This window comes from Wyeomyia smithii, chromosome 2 (assembly GCF_029784165.1).
Source record: "Wyeomyia smithii strain HCP4-BCI-WySm-NY-G18 chromosome 2, ASM2978416v1, whole genome shotgun sequence".
Lineage (NCBI taxonomy): Eukaryota > Metazoa > Arthropoda > Insecta > Diptera > Culicidae > Wyeomyia > Wyeomyia smithii.
In genome coordinates, this window is record NC_073695.1 from 114,010,914 (window position 1) to 114,030,903 (window position 19,990).

Genomic DNA, 19,990 nt, shown 5'->3' on the forward strand with positions numbered 1-19,990 from the left:
GGATTCCTCGGTCTCTAGTAGCAACAAGTATTAAACTAACAGTCCCGATATCCCTTCCTCTATTGATCTGCATTGGGCGTGGCCAGCTACGTTATTGACCAGTGAAAAGAAAAATCACCAGGAATTGTACACTGAAAATGGCTTGCTACTCCTAGGCACCATTTTGACGGTTCTTTGTGCAATTTCAGCTGATTCTGGTCAATCGCGGGCAACACACGGGCGATCAAATATGCTATGCTATATGCTATGACCGTCGAAGATTATCATGTGCTTAGGTGTACGGATTTCGATCCAGCACGGCACGCCCTTTTAGAATGTAACTCATAGGTGTGAAAAATCTCTCCACCTGTGAAAAATGCTCAGTTTGCTAAGCCAAATACGTGTGCAAAGTTTCATTCAAATCAAAAATGGTCGATATTCGACCATCGGTCATTTCGCGCGATTTGTCTCAAAAGAAAAATTAAAAATTAATTATCTAAAAAAGCTTATTTATTAAATTCTATTTATTTTTATAAAAACTACATAAGATTACTTAAACAATGCAACCGATCCGATCGTGGAGAAATCGAGAAAAAGAAGTTATGAAAAAAAAATCATTTTTTTTTCACAGGTTACATTTTTTATGGGGGGGATAAAACTATTATCTACAACTTTGCCGAAGAGACTATGCCAAACAAACAAACCGTTTTTACTTCAAAATTATTTTTAATTCCCCATAAAGTGCTCTATTGGAAATCAAAAATATTTCTACAGTTAAAACGGTTTGAATGATTGGCATAGTGTCTTCGGCAAAGTTGTAGATAACAATTTTCTCCTTCCAAAAAGAGATATGCTCCACGAAAAAAAAATAATTTTTTTTTTTAAATCATAATTTTTTTCTTGATTTCTCCATGATCGAACCGGTTGCATTGTTTAGGTAATCTTTTGTAGTTTTTATAAAAAATAGATTTTAAAAAATGAGCTTTTTAGACAATTAATTCATAATTTTTCTTTTAACTCTTTTTCAAAAAATAAATATATTTTTTAAAGTGTATATTTTTTTCGGAAAGACAAAATTATTGTCTAGAACTTTGCCGAAGACGTTACACCGATTTAATAAACCGTTTTGGCCCTAAAAATATTTGTAATTACCTTTCCAAAAAAGCATTTTTCAATAGCTTCTCAAAAATGAGTCGTGTTACAAGAAAATAAACTAATAGCACAAAATGGCATCTTTTGTCTAAAGAAGCATCTATACAAAGTTTCTGTCAAATCAAAAATGGTCGATTAAATTGGTTGCCCGTTTTTTTGTGGAGTTTCCCAGTAGCTGTCAAACTCAGATGCGTGACGTCACCGTGCAATGGTCTATAGGTCCTAGGTCTATAGCAGCAGCGCGATAAGGGAACATTCATAAATGACGTAGCATTCGATGGGTTTTTGTGACGAAATATGACGAGGGGGAGGGTGGCGTTTAAACCAAGCTACGTAGCAAATATGAAACTAAGAAAAACAATTGATTTATTCTAATTTTGCTTTTTTATCACTGTTTTGCTGTTTAGGATTATTTTTAATAATTTTTTGTTTTTTCTTATACATTCATGATACAATGTATGTTTTTGATAATAAAAATTGCAAAAAAATTGTCATGGAAGGTGGGGAGGGAGGGTGTTATAAAGCTACGTAATCATCTAGAGGGGGGTCTGACTTTGTGACGAAATGCTACAATGGGGGTGGAGAGGGGGGATCAGAAAAAAACCTGAAAAAAAGCTACGCCATTTATGCTTGCTTCCGAGTATAGTACAGACTTAGTATTTCCAATACCGTAAATTTATGAGCAATTTGTGTTAACGGTCACATCACGAATACACCTATTGAATACTGAGAATAGGTTATGTTTCCATTTAATTCTACTACCAAATCTTTAAATGTTTCAGATGAGTTTGGTAGTAGAATTAAATGAAAACATAACCTATTCTTAGTATTCAATATCATTATACTAAGACGCTGAAGAAGAAATTTTTGTATACACCATTATTTTTTTACAGTCAAATATTGGGTAATGAAAGTTTACGTGTTGTTACGGTCGAAATACTATGAGTTTTGAACATTTTTAGAGATAGCATTATTCTATTTATTCTTTTTCTTTATTCGCTCGATTTTGACCCAGTTTTGACCTGGTGTGCTGCCCGAAGTGTACTGTAAAATTTGCCAGCTTCAACCCACCATCGCACGTGCTTAGTTCGTCAAAATTATCTGGCATCTCTTTATTACTTGTGTCGTGAATCACGATGTCGTTGCTTCATTCCTTGGCAGATTTGTCCTGATGCAGTGGAATAAAGAAATTCGCTAATAGTTTCATTGGTTATAAGACAACGCTTTTCATTTATCACTTTAACAATAGCACATCTCCAATTATCGATTTTTTTTCTCCGGAGTCCAATGGTAGAGTTAAAAATGCCATAGAAAAAAGCGTAAAAAACCTGACCACCATTCCATCACATCTATCGCTTTAAAAGCATGAACAACGAATAACGTCTTTCGATAGAACCGTGAAATTAAAATTCGCGTTCTTGTCTTACCCTCGAAAAGTCACTCTTCTTCAAGAAACCATTATGTTTACTTCTTAACTAATAATTAATAAGTGGCGCAAAGTTGGGTATCCACGTCAACAAAACTTTGCTTTCATTTACAGCTGTTCTAGTAAAGACACAGCAGAGTAGGTGAACACTCGAATAAGCGAAACTCCATTCCGGTTCGATAAACTTACAATCCTGTTATTCCTGTCGACACAAAATGTATGTATTATGAAAGTCTTGGGGGCTCTATATTACAGCGACTTCCCCGAATTCGTCTTTAAGTATAAACATGAACGAGCTCCAAAATGTTTTATAGGCATAAGTACCTTTGTACACTGATCGAGACTTAACAACTTGTTTGCATAGCCATCAATTCAAATGTAGACGGTAGGATGCGAGAATGATTTAGGGATTGAAGCTCAGACAGCTATATTATTTCGGTGCACCAGGGAGCACTTACATTTAATATTTCAGGATGTAGCTTGCCTTATATTAGCAATATCAATAAATCACCCAAGATAACCTAATATAGGTTGGGTCCATCGTTATCCTTTGAGTAAAGGCTTCTTAAAAGCAAAAACTTATTACATTTAGAAAACCCGAAGCAGCAAAGTAAGCGAAATAAACATAATACCTGTAAGCCAGTAAGCAAGACACGCAACAACCATATCAAAGACCTTTCTTACTTCAAACGTATATGTACTTACCAACGGTAGCCATTCCGCCGCCGACCAGCATGAGTACGATGCCAAGGGCCAAGGCTCGACACGCGTGCCACAAGCAACGTGACGTCATCTTGCCCCGTACTACCTGTACATTCCACGTGGCACCCGAAGCAGGGTGGGCACGCCGCAGCGGCCCGAGTGAGGGTTTTCTTCGACTCTGCCATTGTGAACCGCCACGGGCATGCATAACCCACACACAATCACGCGCCTTCCGCCGACCTCACTTTGTTATCCCGAGAGCCACCCTGCGGAGGGTAGATGCGTGTCATGGAGCTATGAACGATTTAATACCCTTGTTGTGGCAGTCTGGAGTGAATACAAATTGTAACGAGAAAACCAGCAACAATCGCGACGCTCTGATTGAATCCTGGAAAGAAAAATTAAAAACAAACAGTTTCAAGAACTGACTGACAATTTTACATTTAATTCGCATTGTAGGTAGCACACGGTATAATAATAAATTCAGAGTGAGTACAGCACTTAACTGGCTTATTTCCAAAAACTTTGCCATTTGCCAATTTAATTGCGATTCGCACACATATAAAACAGAACAGCAATTTATGCTAATTGGGACATAAGCGAGGGCATAAATTGAAAACTCAAATCCGACCGTCTGGTGCGATAAATCAGGTGCAACCCACACTCGTAAAAATTTACGTTCCAGGAATTGTTTTTACAACCCTTGCAGTTTTGGTGAGCTTGATGCTGGCGCTATTCTCCAAAGGTTATAGGCTCATATCACAATAAAAATTATTTATAGTTGGGCTACCGAAATTTTACTACAAGCTTTTCTTTCAGCTAACTTCTTCTTTTGGTGAAACGGGTGGCATCTAAAACATTCAAAGATTGGTTGTGCTTTAATCGGGTTGTACAGTAGATTACAATACAGATGTACTTCGCACCATCTAGGCTTATTTTTGACGTAGGACGGCTGGGATACTTTCCAAGAAAACGAAACAGAGCTTATAACGATCATACTGTGAATGTCACTCTGCGGCGTAAGCCTGTAACGTTGAGAGGGATAACAAATGCTAATAGCTTTCATGCAACGATACGGAATGCCATAACCAATGTTTCCCTGGGTAGGGAAACAACGCGGGTTAATTTTGTAAATATACAAATTTCCAGAAAACTTAGACTCCTTTTTCAGTTTTTAAGTGTCACCTTACTTACTGCTATTTGAGAGTGGTTAGTTCACCAGAATCAGACTTCCTGAAATCTCGCTCGTACAAAAAAGAGACAATGCGCTTTGCGCTACAAGTCTCGTTTCTCATTCAGTCGTTTTGTGCTGTGCGCCACATGCGAGCGAGAGAACTTGCAATACGTACGAGCCATATCTCGTCGCATGGGATTTCTTTTGCGACGTACACGAAGATATCTCGTCTCTCAACGTAACGAGCGCGGTGCATGGGCGTTGCGCACACGAGACAGCTTGCGCGCAAATTCTCGTGAGCTCGTCTCGCGAGCTAGTTTCACATATTGCTTTACGCTGATGGCGCAAGGAAGAAATTGATTTTGCCCAGAGGGATGAAGGCAGGAGATTTTATGTGATTTATTATTTACGGTGTTACATGAGCTTGCGTCAGAGCACCGTTTGAATAATGAATGGTGTGTAAACTAATTCATTTGTTTATCAATTCATATGTTGATTAATCCGATTTTTGTTAACAATAATGAAGAACGTTTTGTTACCATATTTATATATTATTATTTTCTTTGCGAACGGTATAAAAATGCATGGTATTTTTAACTGAAACAAATATATTAGATGCAGAGTGTTATGTTGGTTAACGTGGAAATGCTGTGAGTTTCTGTCGTCGTTTAAGATGTCATTGACTATTATATAATAGAAACCATTCCAAAGAAAATCATATTCAGTTTTGTACTTATAAGATGAGATGTGATTTTTAATTCGAATACAAGCCTTTCGGGAGTTAAAAATAACAGAACCACTAAACCAATATAATCAATTTCATATTTTTCAATACATGTTGGGGGTAAAGGTGTTGGATAGAATTTTAAAATAAGGTATAGATATTGCAAATCAGATATATGATTCTGAAGCCACATTAACTCTAGTGCGACTATATATACTCGTATTTATAGTAATCTGATCTTTTTTTGCTGTTAGGGGAATATTACCTTGTGCAACGATGTGAACTTTTGTAATAATCTTAGTAACATTGTTTTATGAAATTTTCCAACTAATGCACCTCCAGAAGGGTCTGAGGGCTCATACTGTATCGAAGACACAAATCTTTGAGTAACTGTGGGAGACGCGTTGCTCGAATCATGTCGCTGATACATGATGCTTTCGACACCGGAGACGAAAATGCAATTCAATGCTACGGTGTTATATTATCTAGTAAATATATGTTTTATAATGTGCAACATGGAATTTATGAATGAATTTCAACCATTTCAACGTTCGATTCGTCAAATGCGGAGTGTTAATCCTAGAAAGATAGTCTGCGTTAATTTGAGTCCTGAGTGTTATCATGCCAAATGTCGTATTATCATCGAATATCTACCATTTATGATTTGGCTGAATCTCAGCACACGTACCTGACTTAACAAACTGAATATTTTCCGCGGGCGGGCAATTTTTTCAGACTCAAGAGAATTTTTTTAAAAGAACATAAGTATTTTGGTATATGTTTGATTCAAAGCATTGTAGCTCAGAATCCTTCAGTTGTACAAAATAAACTGTCAGAGAATGAATTGCAGGGAACTAATAATGCTTACAAAAAAAAACTACACCGGTTTTTTGGTCAAAATAAATTATAAACAAACGCCTTATCTTAATTGACAAACAAAAATTAAGAGTTAATTTTTTTTCTCATTTTCTTTTCGAAGAAATCCGAAGTTATAACAAAATTTCTGGTTTAAATTTCAGGATGGTGGAATGAAATGTAAATATTTTTATTGAAGGTAAAGTTTTATAAAAAAAAATCAAATTAAACATTTTGCAAACCATTCATGCTCTCATGATTTTGGGTGGAGGCGGGCATCGCATTTTTTGGACTAAAATGTCTATCTAAATAACTTATTTTGAGAAATAAAGAACTGAGAAATCCGATTTTGTAACCCTTTCCCGTTCACATGATTTAAAAATACTTAGGGGTTAATTTAAGCAAAATACTTTGTAGACCAATTAAAGTGAGTCTAAAATATTGCATTTTGAAGAAAAAAGTTAAATTTGAAATGGTGCTTCAGATTATCTTTAAGCACAGCAGGGAAAATTTTATCCCTAATATTTAACTATTTGAAGATTTAAAAACGGAAGAAAACCAGATGTAATTTTCCAAGAAAGAAATAATGTTTATGATTTTAAGAGGTTTTAGTAAACATTTTCAATCAAAAGGTTCGACTAGCTTTTGTTGTCAAAGCATTTGTTTATAAGGTTTAGCAGAATGAACAAAATCTTAGAACATCTTAGAACCGTCGAAACATTACAGAAAAAGTTATGGACAAAAAACTAATTTTGAGGGGTGTTTTCCTTTCATTCAGTACTCGGTTGGATACAACTAGAAACAGTTGAACTCTTATGAGTAATACATTTCTTTTGACAAACTTTCAAATGCATACAGTCTGGTTTGCTACTATCTGCAACCTTCGCAGAAATATGAACTCAAAATATGGTTATTTTCAGCAAAAAAACTAGAAATATCTTTACAACAAATAAAAATAGCAAACCAATATATTCTACAAAAATGCAAAGTTTAGCAGAATGAACAAAATCTTAGAACATTTTGAATTGTTTCGACGATCACAGAAAAAGTTATGGTCGAAAAAATAATTTTGAGGAGTGTTCCTCGTAAAACTCTGCTTCGTCATATCAGACGTACAGTTAGAAGATTACAGTGTTCAGCAATTTTTTTTTTCTTATATATTTTCCTACAACTTTGCTGAAGAAAGCAATCTGGTATTTTGAAAATTAGAAGAGTAGTTTTTATATATAACTACCAGGGGGATTGATAAAAAAACCGAAAATGCCAAAAGAAAGGTCTGTTATATGGAATAAACTTGCTGAAGACACTGGGTACAATACAATCAATATTTCACAGTCGAATCTAAAACGATTACGGTTTTCGAGTTTAGGCCAATGTGGGTTGCTTTGAAAAAGATTTACTATTTAACTTTATTTTTTGCTAACCAAGATCTAGTGTTCATTAACAATTCACTCTGGCCCAAAAAGTTTAAAAAAATACACAGTTTGCCAAGTCAAACACGAGTGCAAAGTTCCATTTAAATCGAATAAAATTGACTTTCCCTAACAGAACAGCACAAAATAATCATTACTTTGAGCCTGGTACACGAGAAAGTCTCACGAGCTCTGGCGCACGAGCTGTATCTTGTATGTACAGTACAGGCGTCTCGCTCAATTCGTAGTGCGACGAAACATCGCTTGCGCATCGCAATCCGAACCGAAAGAGAAGCGAAAGAGCAACCTGCAAATCGCATGCGACGTTGTCTCGTCTCGTCGCACGTACATGGAAATTCTACGAGCGAGAGAAAGATTTCTCTCGTCGCTTGAGAAAAAAGCACGTGCACAGGAAGTCTCAGAATGTGGTAGCCGCCACCTTAAGTTCAAAAGACAACAGGCGTTAATTTTAATGTAAAAGCGGAAAATATTTCCTGAAACCGAGAGTCGCCATCTTGAATTTCAACATGTCACTGAATACCGATATCCAGTTTCCAGGCGTTTTCCGAAAACGGGAAATACTACAGAGATTATAATGTTTATCATCCCGATTCTGAAAATCCTCATATTGCAGAAAATATGATCGAAAATTCGGAAGCTGCCATCTTGAATTACAAACTATCGTGGGACATCAATTTTCGGTTCCCAAGCATCATTATTACTCCGAAAATGTCAATATTGGGAGGTTTTTGAACTTTTATCATAGTTTTATTATTCAGTTTTCTGGCACCGAGAGTCGCCATCTAGGATTTAAAAATGACGATGAAAACTATGTTCCTGTCTTATTATTACTGAGGGACTGAAATTACGTATACTCAACGATTTAATTTAAAATTAAATAGCGGAGTTCCCTAATGCATGGAAAATCTTAATTTCTTTATCCTTAGCTCTTCCCTTTTTCAATTCCTTTATGAACATCCCCTTTGTGAAAGAAACACGTGTAATGGATATCGGTACAGGTATTCTAGAATTCTGATGAAACATACATATCAGTATTCACTATAAATTGATTCTTGCCATTTTCAGATAGATGGTGAGTAAATTCAGGGAAACAATTGATCAAATTTTGGTTGTCACTCCCGTTGGTGAGTCGTCGGCCAAAACGATACTGAATCGTTAGTTGTTACTACTGTTTTGATTGATGATTCAAAGCTAGCTGATTATAAGTTAATGAGTGTATCGAAAAAAAGGGTTCTAATTTTAGAGGAGCAATTTTTTCATGCATCTTTTCTACATGAGTATAAACACACAAGATTGTTCTCACAATGTAGCGGATCGAGCTGGAAACTAAAAAGAAAGTATTGCACATCTGGTGCACCGAAAAGTTATTGATACTATCGATCTGTTCGTGATTTGGCAGGAAATTTAAGGTGAAACGTGATGTGGTCGTGATCACCTGGAATTTTTCAAGTTCTTTTTTTTGTAAAATTATAAAGACTACTTGTATGATATTTTTATTGATTTTTTGCACCACCGGCACATGCCTATAGTAGGGATTTCAATTTTTTTACTGAGTCAAAGCTGAGATTTTGGTGCAAAAAAACCGTGAAGTTAAAAGAAACCTAACTTCAAAATTGTATGAAAAATAAGTCACAATCCCGTTTCACCTTAAGACGAGCATCAAATAGATCCAACGGATCAAGCGCTGACATGACATTTGAATATACGAAAAGCAGAAAATCAATAAAACGGTTGAGGAAAGTGTACAAAAATTTAAGGGGCCATCCATATACCACGTGGACAGCTTTGAGGGAGGGGGGAGGGTGTCCTAAGGTCCACGGTCCATACAATTTTTTTAGAATTTATATGGACAGTTGTCCCCGAAGGGCCCTCTCCATTAAAAATCTGTCCACGTGGTATGTGGATGGCCCCTAAGATGATTGTTGCGATGGAAGAATTTGGTCTAAAGTTGCTGGTCAAACAATCAAGATGAAAGGGAGCTCAAGAAGAGTTGGTCAGCAGCGTCCTAAGTTTCTCCATTTTTCTCGAAGTCCCTCGTTTTCGCACATCCTTTCCAATACTTTCCGGAGTAGTATCCGGCCCGCTCACTGCAAAGATTTCGCTACTTACCTGTGTGAAACGTGAACAAACGAAAAACATGCTCAGCGGTTTCTTCCGCGCCCGCACATTGTGACTCCGCGTGCCCAAACTTGTGCAGGTACTGCCTAAAGCAGCCATGGTCAGACAGTATCTGTATTAGGTGGAAGTTAACTTCCCTATGGCGCCTCTCGACTGATCCAGCTATCTCCGGGATGAGTCGTTGCGTTCATCTACCTTTGGTAGAATTGGACCATTTCCGCTCCCACCTGGCTATCGAAGTTGACTGGTGGTTCGTATACCTCTCGTGTCACGTTGGTCGAAGCACTCTACATCCTGTTTGATAATGATGGGCACCATACAAGCAAGGACGCATATTGCCTCGTATGACACGGCTCGATACGCGCATGCGACCCTCAGGCACATGAGCCTGTAGGTGCTTTTCAGTTTACCACGGTGACTGGAAGTACTCAAAGTTTTTGACCAACCGGGTCCACCATACCTGAGTATGGACGTTGCCACGCTAGCCAGCAGCTTCCGCCTGCTGCTAAATACCGCCGAGCTTTTCGACATAATGCGCGATAATGCTATAGTCGTGGAAGCTTTCTTGCAAGCATAGTCGAACTGGCTCCCAAACGGGACCATTATCCTCAAGAGCTTCAAGGATCGCTTTGAGGCGACAGTGCATTCACCGGCACTAATCGCCACCTTCTGTTCCGATTCACGGTTGTTCACTACGATGAACTCTGTCTTATGATGTGCTAACTTCAGTTTCCTGGAGTGCATCCAATTCTCAGCTACACGTATGGATAACGCCGCTTTCAACTCGACCTCGCTGACTGACTCGCCGTAGACCTCTAGATTATATCATTCACAAAGCCCACAATCACCGCTCCCGGTGGGAGCTTCAGCTTCAACCTTGCGGTACCCCTTCGATAATCGGGACGCATTTCCGTGTGTTGTAGACTAACATTCGATTCTAAAGGTAGCTTTCCAGAATCTTGTACAGTGGCACCAGCGCTACGAGACTCCAAAGCGCGTAGGCAATAGAGTTCCAACTGACGCTATTGAACGCGTTTTCACGTCTAGCGTGACAATTGCGAAGTAGCGATTGCTCTTTCTTTTACGCTGGAGTGCTATCTAGGACGTCTTTGTGACAGAGAGAATTGGCATCCACCGTGGACTTACCTTTGCGGAAACCGAGCTGGTTGCTTGCCAGACCGTTTTCACTCTCGGTGAATCTAACAAGTCTGTTGAGGATTACCCTCTCAAACACCTTGCCCACTGTGTCTAGCAGACAGAATGGCCTATATGCCGATGGGTCACCTGGTGGTTTCCCGGCCTTCGGCAATAGAACCAGTCTCTGTCGCTTCCTGAAGCAATCATCGGGTTGCTGGAGGATTCCCACCGGGCATAGCGACCAGCCAACCTTCAGCTTGATTTTCTTCAGGGCTTTGCTTCCTTCGGACGATGGAAGCTTTACGGTGGCAACCCGGAGGGACTCTTTCGGAGGCGAACTGCCTCTACGGCCAAGAACCGCATTCCTTCTCAAAGGCTTGAGAAAAATATGAATACTGTTTGATACTGTAAGAGGTTTGCATTTGTATTTGTGTTTGGTGTAATTCATCTGACAAATAAAGTCTTAATGAATAAAATTAATCTAATGTATCACAGATCTAATCCTATTTAGGAATCGTCCAATTGTCTATTGAAATCAAACTGCTCTTCCACAGCCGTAAACGCTCGAATGCATGCTAAAATCGGCTCGTTTTGACCAAACAAAGTCCGGTGAAAGGTTGGCTATAACAACGATGTATTCAGGAGAGTCCTATGAGGTACGCGAAAGTTCATCTTTTTAAGTAGTTTGGGGGAATTAATTTCACCGTATAACATTTCCGCCACGAACAAAGTTTCTTGTAGCACCAATCAGCAAACGTGGTTAGCGAGTCCTGTAGAAGCCGACGATCCTCTTCAGTGCGCACTTCAATTAAGATTTTTGAGACGTCAGCATATAGCAGCTTAAAACCTTTTTTCAGAACAAAGGTTGCATTGTTAAAAAACAAAATGAACAGTAGCGGGCCGATGTTGCTACCTTGAGGCACTCCCGATTTGTTTGAAAATGGTCTTGAAACAAAACCGTCAATGTTGACGCGAAGTTCCCGCTCCGTTAAGTAGGATTCCAACCAAGGCGTTAGTTGCGAAGAAACACCAAGGCGAGTAAGCTTTTGCAGAAGTATTTTATGGTCAATTTTATAAAACGCCGCCATTGAGTCCGTATAGATTACGTCAACTTGCGCTTTCTTTTCCAGAGATATGATGCTTTCTGACGTAAAATACAGCAAATTTGTTGTTACTGATCGACTTGGCATGAAGCCATGTTGGTCGACAGATATGTAGCATTTTGTCGCATTAAGAATTACCCTGCTCATTATTATCTCAAATAATTTAGAGACTACCAAAAGACTTGTAATTCCACGATAATAAGTCGCGTCATATCGATCTCCTTTTCTGAACATAAAATGAAAAATAAATATTCACTCACGTTGATGCAAGTACACCAGTATGGGCTGTAGCAAACATGTCGCTCGTTTTCCTACTGATACACTGCACCGATAAATTACATTTCCCGTAGGCTGAAAATGAGTTGTACAGCCGTGATACAGCTCAAGCGGCATAAATACCTACGATGAATTATGAGTAATCTCTTGATGTATAAATTGTACCCGAATTTAGTTGACATTATAACTGTGCTATGAAGTAAAAAGTTCTTTAACTCGACATGATTCAACTTGTCTCGGGTTACACTTTTCCTAATTTAACTCTCTAAGACTTGTTGTGAGCTGCGTTTTTGTTAGTTTGCGCATTAGCACAGAGGTCTGGATTTGAATATTGTCGGGAAACAGTCAATTTTTAAACTTATGCATCGAGCAGGCACTCTTCGGGATTGATTTTCGCAAGGTTGAAACTATGTGAAAGTGCATTAAAATGTTCGGATTATTAATGTTGTCATACAATTAACTAAGTTGAAAAGGTAGGTTTCTCCTGTACTCACAACCTCTCTATTTCTACATTGTTTACCCAGGTGATTTATTACAGAATGCAGAAGTACCTAGACTAGAATGTTCCCTTGTGTTGATAGAGAAAGGAACATAAAAGTTTTCTGAGAAATTTTCGTCTAAACATTCACAATATCAAAAACTAAAATGAGCGTGCGGCGCTCAAGCGGCCATTGTTTAGTCCACAAGCTTTGAGGTAAGAGCGCCCCATATAATTAAAAGTTGAACTACCCAAATCTTAACAGCCGTTACGTAGCCTAAACTTTGTTTGATATATCTAGCTCGTCAAATTCGACATTTTTAGGGGTTCTCTTCTTCGACATGCAATAGGTCGCCGTATAGCATACTGAATTTCTCAGAAATTATATCACGTACTAACTTCGAATCAGTGAAGGCGTTACTCCAAATACTATTTTCTACAAAGAGCCTTTATTCAAGATCCTTGAGAAATTAGCGATAGTGCCGCCCTAGCGGTAAAGTTTTGAACTACTTAGCCATTACCAAAAGATGGCCAATAGTTTCATGATCAACATTCAACAAGACATCATGCATCTAGAAGGCAACCTATAAAAGTTATTAATTTCACGCCGATTTCAGTCCTTTACGACCACTGTGCGTCGGTGTGTTAGTAGCATTAATTTAGACCGTGAATAATGAAATATTTCTGCTCGACTAGCATATGCAGCAAAATTGTTTTAAAGCCGCGTGAAGATGGTAAGCATGTTACAGACCCCGTTCGATTTTTACAACACGCGTCATTTTTTTTGCCGAACAACTTTTTATGTTTTTTTTCACCTAGACACTACATTGAAAATAAATCGCACGCTAATCTCTAATGATTTTTACATATAAATGTCAATAAACGAACCTAATCATTCTATTATGTCGACTCATAACGACTTTTATTGGAATCCACGGTATTTTAACGTGTTTTGGCATTTGCCGTGTGTAAGCATTGAAATCTGAGTGTAAAATTATAAAATTATGCATGACATGGTAAACCGAAGTGTACGGCACTTGATTTTGTGCTGTAAACTGAAACGCAAGTGTGTTCCACGTAGATATAAAATGTTTCATCTATTAGCACAGAAGTAAGTGGAATCCACTTGGCAGTAACGTGTTGATTTTCTACAGTGTAGATATGGACACTAATAGAATAGTTGGATTCCATTTTGTCCTGCCCATATTTTTTTATTTAAACAATTTTAAACATTCTTAAATGATTCCCCATACATCAATCTGCAATTGCATAATGAATCGCTCATTGGATACGTTTAAACTCAAAAGCCAAACCGTTTTGCTGAAGACATTGAGTACAAAAAATAAATTTTTCACAGTCAAATCTATAACGACCACGATTTTTCGAATTAGGACCACTGTGCACTGTGGGATTTACAAATAAATCTTTCCACCAATTGTAAATGTCTTGAAACATAATACTTGGAGTGTGTATAAACTATTTTGCAGGTTATTTCATATAACGGTGGTTGAAAAACGTGCATTACACTTGGATTTACATTAACTATTTCAATATTTTTCTATCACTTTTTTGTACTTTACCACCTTCAAAAGGGCATTACTCAAAAATGTACCGGACGATGATTTTGAAATTTTGACCAGAGATTCTGGACGTCATAACAAATCGTATGGTGTACTCAGATTCTTTGGTGCATTTTTTTTATAATAACGGTCTATGGGAGCACCGTGACTTAGAAAAGGAACAATTTTCTCTCTTAAATATGTGATAAACATGGGTTTTGTTGTAGGACCGATTTCTGCCGCTTCCACCTATCCGGAAAGAGAAAGTCATCCAGGCACCTCTGCATGACTACTCGGAACAGCCCGGGGGCCGTTTTTATCGCCAGCCTGATCGCCAGGTTAGGGATACCATCCGGTCCCGGTGCCGTGCTCACCTTTAGAGAGTTGGCGATCACGATTAGTTCCTCATTCGTAACCCTTGCCTCCTCCTGAACCTCGATACGGCTGTCGTCGCCCACGGGTTGGATGCTCGGCAGGTTGGCCGACCCTCCCTGGTCTGTGTCTGAGATTCTGAAACGTCGGACGTGAGACTCGACCGCCGGAGGCCAAGGACTTGGCTCGTGGCGCGGAAAGAGTCCCTCGATGATTCGCTCCAGCATCGCTGGTGATCGCTCTGCAGGCGCCAGCGCGCCTTTGGTCTTGGCCATTACGATCCTGTAGGCGTCACCCCACGGGTTCGTATTGGCACTCGCGCATAGCCTATCGAAACAGGCCCTCTTGCTGGCCTTAATCGCACTCTTCAGTGTCGATCTGGCAGAACTGAATGCTGCGCGGCGCTCTGTCCTCTGTTCATCTGTTCGCGCACGCTGCATCCTCCGTCTCGCACGGAGGCACGTACTGCGAAGGTCCGCTATCTCGTCAGTCCACCAATAGACCGGTGGCTTCCCATTCATAGGTTGGCGAGTCCTAGGCATGGTGGCGTCGCACGCCCGAGATAGCATAGCAACTAGTTGGTCGGGCGTCGGGCGACACCGACTGCCCCCTCGCGCTCTCGTCTCATTGCCTTGTTGAATACCTCGGCATCGAAATGCGATGTCTTCCACCCGCGGGCGAACGGAGTGTTGGCCCTACTCGTCGCTTGCCGCCCCTCGTTGTTGTCTACACTATAGCAGACCGTCTGATGGTCGCTATTGGTGTAGCCATCGTCTAATCTCCAGTTCGTGATCAGTCCTGGGCTGGAGAACGTCACGTCGATGATCGACTCCGCGCCATTTCTGCTGTATGTACTTTTGGACCCAATGTTGGCCAGATCTAGGTTGAGCTTTGCCAAAGCTTCCAACAAGATCTGACCTCTCTGGTTCGTGGAGCGACTTCCCCACTCGACAGCCCAAGCGTTGAAGTCGCCTGCCACCACCAACGGTGTTAGGCCCGTTAGCTCCATGGCTAACTGGTCAACCATCTGTGCGAACCTTTCGGTAGACCAACGCGGCGGAGCATAGCAACTGCAATAGAACACTCCGTTCACCTTGGCAACCGCGTACCCTTCTTCTGAGGTTGAAACAACCTCCTGAACCGGGAACCTGCCCGTCGTCCATATGGCCGCCATGCTGGACCTATCCGCAACCCAGTTACCGTTTCCGGGAGGGATGCGGTAAGGGTCCGATACAATGGCGATGTCCGACAGCAACTCAGTGGCTACTTGGTATAGCAGCTGCTGAGCTGCGTAGCAGTGGTTCAGGTTCAGGTTCAGGTTGCCTCACCCTTACGCCCGTGGATTCGCAGCCGGCTTGCCGGCTGGGCACCTGGGGCCTCCCATAAAGTGTTTGGCGTCCCGTTTTCCGGAGCACACCATACACTTGGGAGGCTCCCCACAGTCCTTCGCTTTATGGCCTGCACCACCGCAACGCCTGCATAGTTGGCTCCTGTCGGACCCCTTGCAGGTCCAGGACTTATGTCCTCCCTCAAAACACCGGAAGCAAACGTCCAGTGGCTGGAGTATACCCAGGGGGCATACTGACCAGCCGACCTTCAGCTTGCCTTCCTTAAGTGCCAGGTTCGCGTCCGCCGACGCTAACCTGAAGGTAACCACCTGGGTTCCCGCTGGACCCTTCCGGAGGCGGATTGACTCAGTGGCCACCTCCACCCCGCACTTCTCCTTGAGGGCTAGCGCAATGTCGCACCCCTCGGTGATTTCGTCCAGGAGAGTCACCTCCGAGGTGAGTGCCCGAACCTGCACCTCCTTGCCGAGGACCTGCTCGGCTACCGCCTTGTAGGAAGCGCCCTTGTTTTTCGCATCCTTTCGGAGCTCAAGGATCATCTCGCCGGTGCGAGATCGGCGAATGCTCCGCACATCCGCCCCCAACTCCTTGAGCTGGGTTTCGCCCCTCATCTTTTTCAATACCTCCGAGTACTTGGACCCGTCGGTTTTGAGGATGAGGGCGTCCCCCCTGCTCTTGGCCTTCTTGGCCCTTGGCGGTCGTTTCTTTGCCGCTTCATCTTGGCGTTTTCCACCCGCCTGGCGCCCTTCTCCTACCACGGTAACCCAGGGGTTTCCCGCAGTAGCCGCTCCGGTCGAAACTTCGGCCCTTGTGCCTGTTGGTGTACTGTCCCGCGTGGATGGCGCCACCAACCGCTTTTTACGTTTTCGGGGGCCATTTCCCCCGGGGACTGCCGCGTTCGCTTACTGGTCTGCCCCGTAGAGCAGATCGCTGCGAACGTGGGGGCATCGGTCTGAGCCCCATTGGATTCAGTTGCCCTTTTCTTCCCCACCTCCTTTTCAGCCGCTTCGGCCCGCGCTTCGAGTTCGGCGTACTCCTGTTGAGCTTCGTCAATGGTGGCCCGAAGCAGGAGGAGGCTCTGCTTCAGGTCCCTGGCGATATTGCTTCTATTCGCCGCGAACTCGATGATCGCATCGAGCTGTTCGGACAGCGCTGCCACCCTTGGCCGCTTGTCCCTACTCTTCTCGATGGCCTTGACCAGCAGGGAACCGTTATATCCGGTGTGGAGACTGGCGTGTTGGCCTTTCCGCCACCGGATTTTACTGCATCCGTCTCCGCCTTCTTCTGCGGAGACCCCTGGGTGCCGCCTCTCGCAAAGGGATTTGGTAGTCCCTCCGCGCTCGTCACTTGTTGTTTCTTGGTAATTGGATTCATTTGATTAGGTCCCCCTTCCAACCGCTATCCTTGTCCTTAGATGAGAAGTCGCTTGTATGGTCCCATGGTAATCTATGCCGAAGCAGTGAGGCCAAGGTTAAGGGTAAGGGAGGTCGCCATAGCACCTTATGAGCACTATGACGCCCCCGCCCGCGTAAGTCAGGAAAGGGGCATCTTGTCCTAGGACTAGTTCCCCCCCATCTGATCCTTCTCTGCCTGATTCCCACCAGGCAATGGACGCGGAACGTACTGGAAGGCCAGGTTTTACGGGACGGAGACCCCTGCACCGGGTACCATCTCGCCGTTTCAAGCCGCTGTCACGCGACTTTACTAAGGGAGCTTGATGCAGGTGCTAGCCTTTGGTCGTGGTTCCGTATCATATCCGACTCGAATCCGTTTCGTTCGCTGCCAGTTGCCATAATTGGGGCCTTACTGGTGTCAGCCCCAATGGGCAGGGGAGTGCATTTGGTTGATGGGAGCGGCACTACTCGCTCCGTCAGAGATGCTTCCGGGTACTTGTGGCATTTGCGAGGAGTCGATGGCCCGGTGTCCGACCCTCACCACCCCTAGGCAATCTCCCGCTGCTGGTCCGGGGCTGTTGGGTACTGTCAGCGGTCACTCTCGTACTACGTGACCTCGGCGATCGCCACGCGCCGACCCGTGGCGGCATACAGCTCTGCCAAGCGTTTGACAGACCCTAACATGTTGTTTGCCTTGTGTATGATAGTGTTATACTGCCGCTCATGGCAAGTCCGTCCCAATTGCATTTTTGTCTATTTTGATTTTATTGGTGGAATCATCACCTTTTCATATGTACTTTCGAAAAAACAGAAAATTTCGAATACATTGTTCTGAGAAACTATGAAAAAAATAGCAAGTCAGTTTGTCCCATAGCAAAAATAATCGCAAGTAGGTCCCATATAAAAAATCATTGCAAGTGAGTCCCACAGCCAATAATAGTTATGAAATATATGATGTTTACAATAGTTTATGGTCTTCAGGTTTAGAATTTGATGTACCAGTTGGACTAGTGATATTTGTTGAGTGGTTCGATTGAATTTTACTATACTTATGCATTTTAAAAGGAAGAAATAAAGGATGCGCTCTTTATTAGCGAAAAGAGGTATTAAGAAACTTTTGGAATCGCTGTTAGTTGTACAAATACTTTGTGCTAGTAAATTACAAGAAAACAAAGCTATTCCCATGAGTGTGTGTATCTGAGGATAGGACGAAACTTCAAACCTTATTGCTTGGCACTTGTTTAGTAATATTTGTTATAATTATTTCAAGAGTTACTAGTTTTTACTCGAAAATTTTTCTAAAACTACTTCTTCTCATCGTTTACAACTGAATGCCTCTTTACAATCACGACCGTTTTTGTTTCGCTGATACTGCAATATTTTCTTCAAGGAAATAGCTTCTTTCAGCATTTTCTTTTTCATTAACGGTGAACAGAATTTTATTTGACTATCAGCATTAGATCTGTTACTAGTCTCACGGTACTGTAAGTTAAAGCATGCTGGAGTGAATACTACTCTTTGTATTTTAATCATGTTGGGCCGTGGATCACAATTTTTTTTTCTTCATCTATAGTTTATTTGACACGGCATAAATACAATTCAATGTTTAACGGCGCCAATTATATCTGGTAGCTTACTTTCTAAAGTATCTTAATAACTAAAAGCAAATTTTTTATCCTCGCTGCCGACTACGAGCTGAAACTAAATCTAACTTAAAGCTAGAATATTTTGTATTAAAAGCACAGGTTTGCTGTTTGATGGTTTTCATTGCCATAGGTAAGCAGCATATTAAATTTGTTCCGCTGCTGTGCCAAAATATTACGGACTGGCATATTGGGTTGTTTCCATCGGGCCTTGAGAGTATCGTGCGGGTCTGATTGCTGTTTCCGGATCCGGGGTCTTAACGTGTTCTTGTCGTTTGGTTGGATGTAGCCGGAAGGGGATAGGACTAAACTGGGGCGTGGATGGATTTCAGGAAAACGTATATAAGGGACATGTAGGATAGGTCACGGCTCGCCAAGACATCACGAACAGGAACAGCCGGCTGCCTACCTTCGGCCTGCAGGGAAGCTATTAATGTAGACCTGGCGTCACGGTGTACAGCGCATGACAAAACAACGTGCTCTATGTCGTGATAACCTTCACCACAGGCACAGATACCACTCTCCCCGAGTCCAACACGACGGAGATGCGCGTCAAATCTATAGTGATTGGACATAAGCCGGGACATCACGCAAATGAAATCCCGACCTACATCCAACCCCTTGAACCACGAGTTCGTCGATACCTTGGGGATTATGGAATGTAACCACCTTCCCAGTTCCCCCTTGGTCCAAGAATTTTGCCAACTGATGATCGTATTCTGACGTACAAATGCGAAAAATTCATTAAAGGCAATTGGTCTTTCATAAATATCACCGTTTGTTGCGCCCACCTTAGCCAACGAGTCCGCTTTCTCATCACTCGGTATCGAGCAGTGAGAAGGGACCCACGCTAAGGTAATCTGATACGATTTTTCGGATAAAGCACTCAGATGTTCCCGTATTTTCCCCTTGGAAATACGGAGAGTGCTTAACATCTCTCATCGATCGGAGAGCCTCAATGGAACTGAGACTGTCCGTAAAGATGAAATAATGGTCCGTGGGCATTTTTTCGATAAACCCTAGGGTGTCTTGAATTGCAGCTAATTATCAACCTTATAAGAGACGGTTAAATTGTTATTGAAGATACCGAAGCCAGTGGACCCATCAAGAAGTGATCCG

The 19,990-nt window shown here is 41.8% G+C and overlaps 1 protein-coding gene across 3 annotated transcripts in view; it reads right to left on the reverse strand.

Annotated features, from left to right (window-relative positions):
* LOC129721129 (uncharacterized) overlaps positions 1–19,990 on the reverse strand; it is a 102,696-nt gene that overhangs the window by 73,795 nt on the left and 8,911 nt on the right. For all 3 annotated transcript variants that reach the window (XM_055673309.1, XM_055673307.1, XM_055673308.1), the window contains one exon: positions 3,263–3,647. In XM_055673309.1, coding sequence (XP_055529284.1) covers positions 3,263–3,467 — 205 coding nt within the window. In that variant the 5' untranslated portion in view covers positions 3,468–3,647. The remainder of the gene's footprint in view (positions 1–3,262; positions 3,648–19,990) is intronic.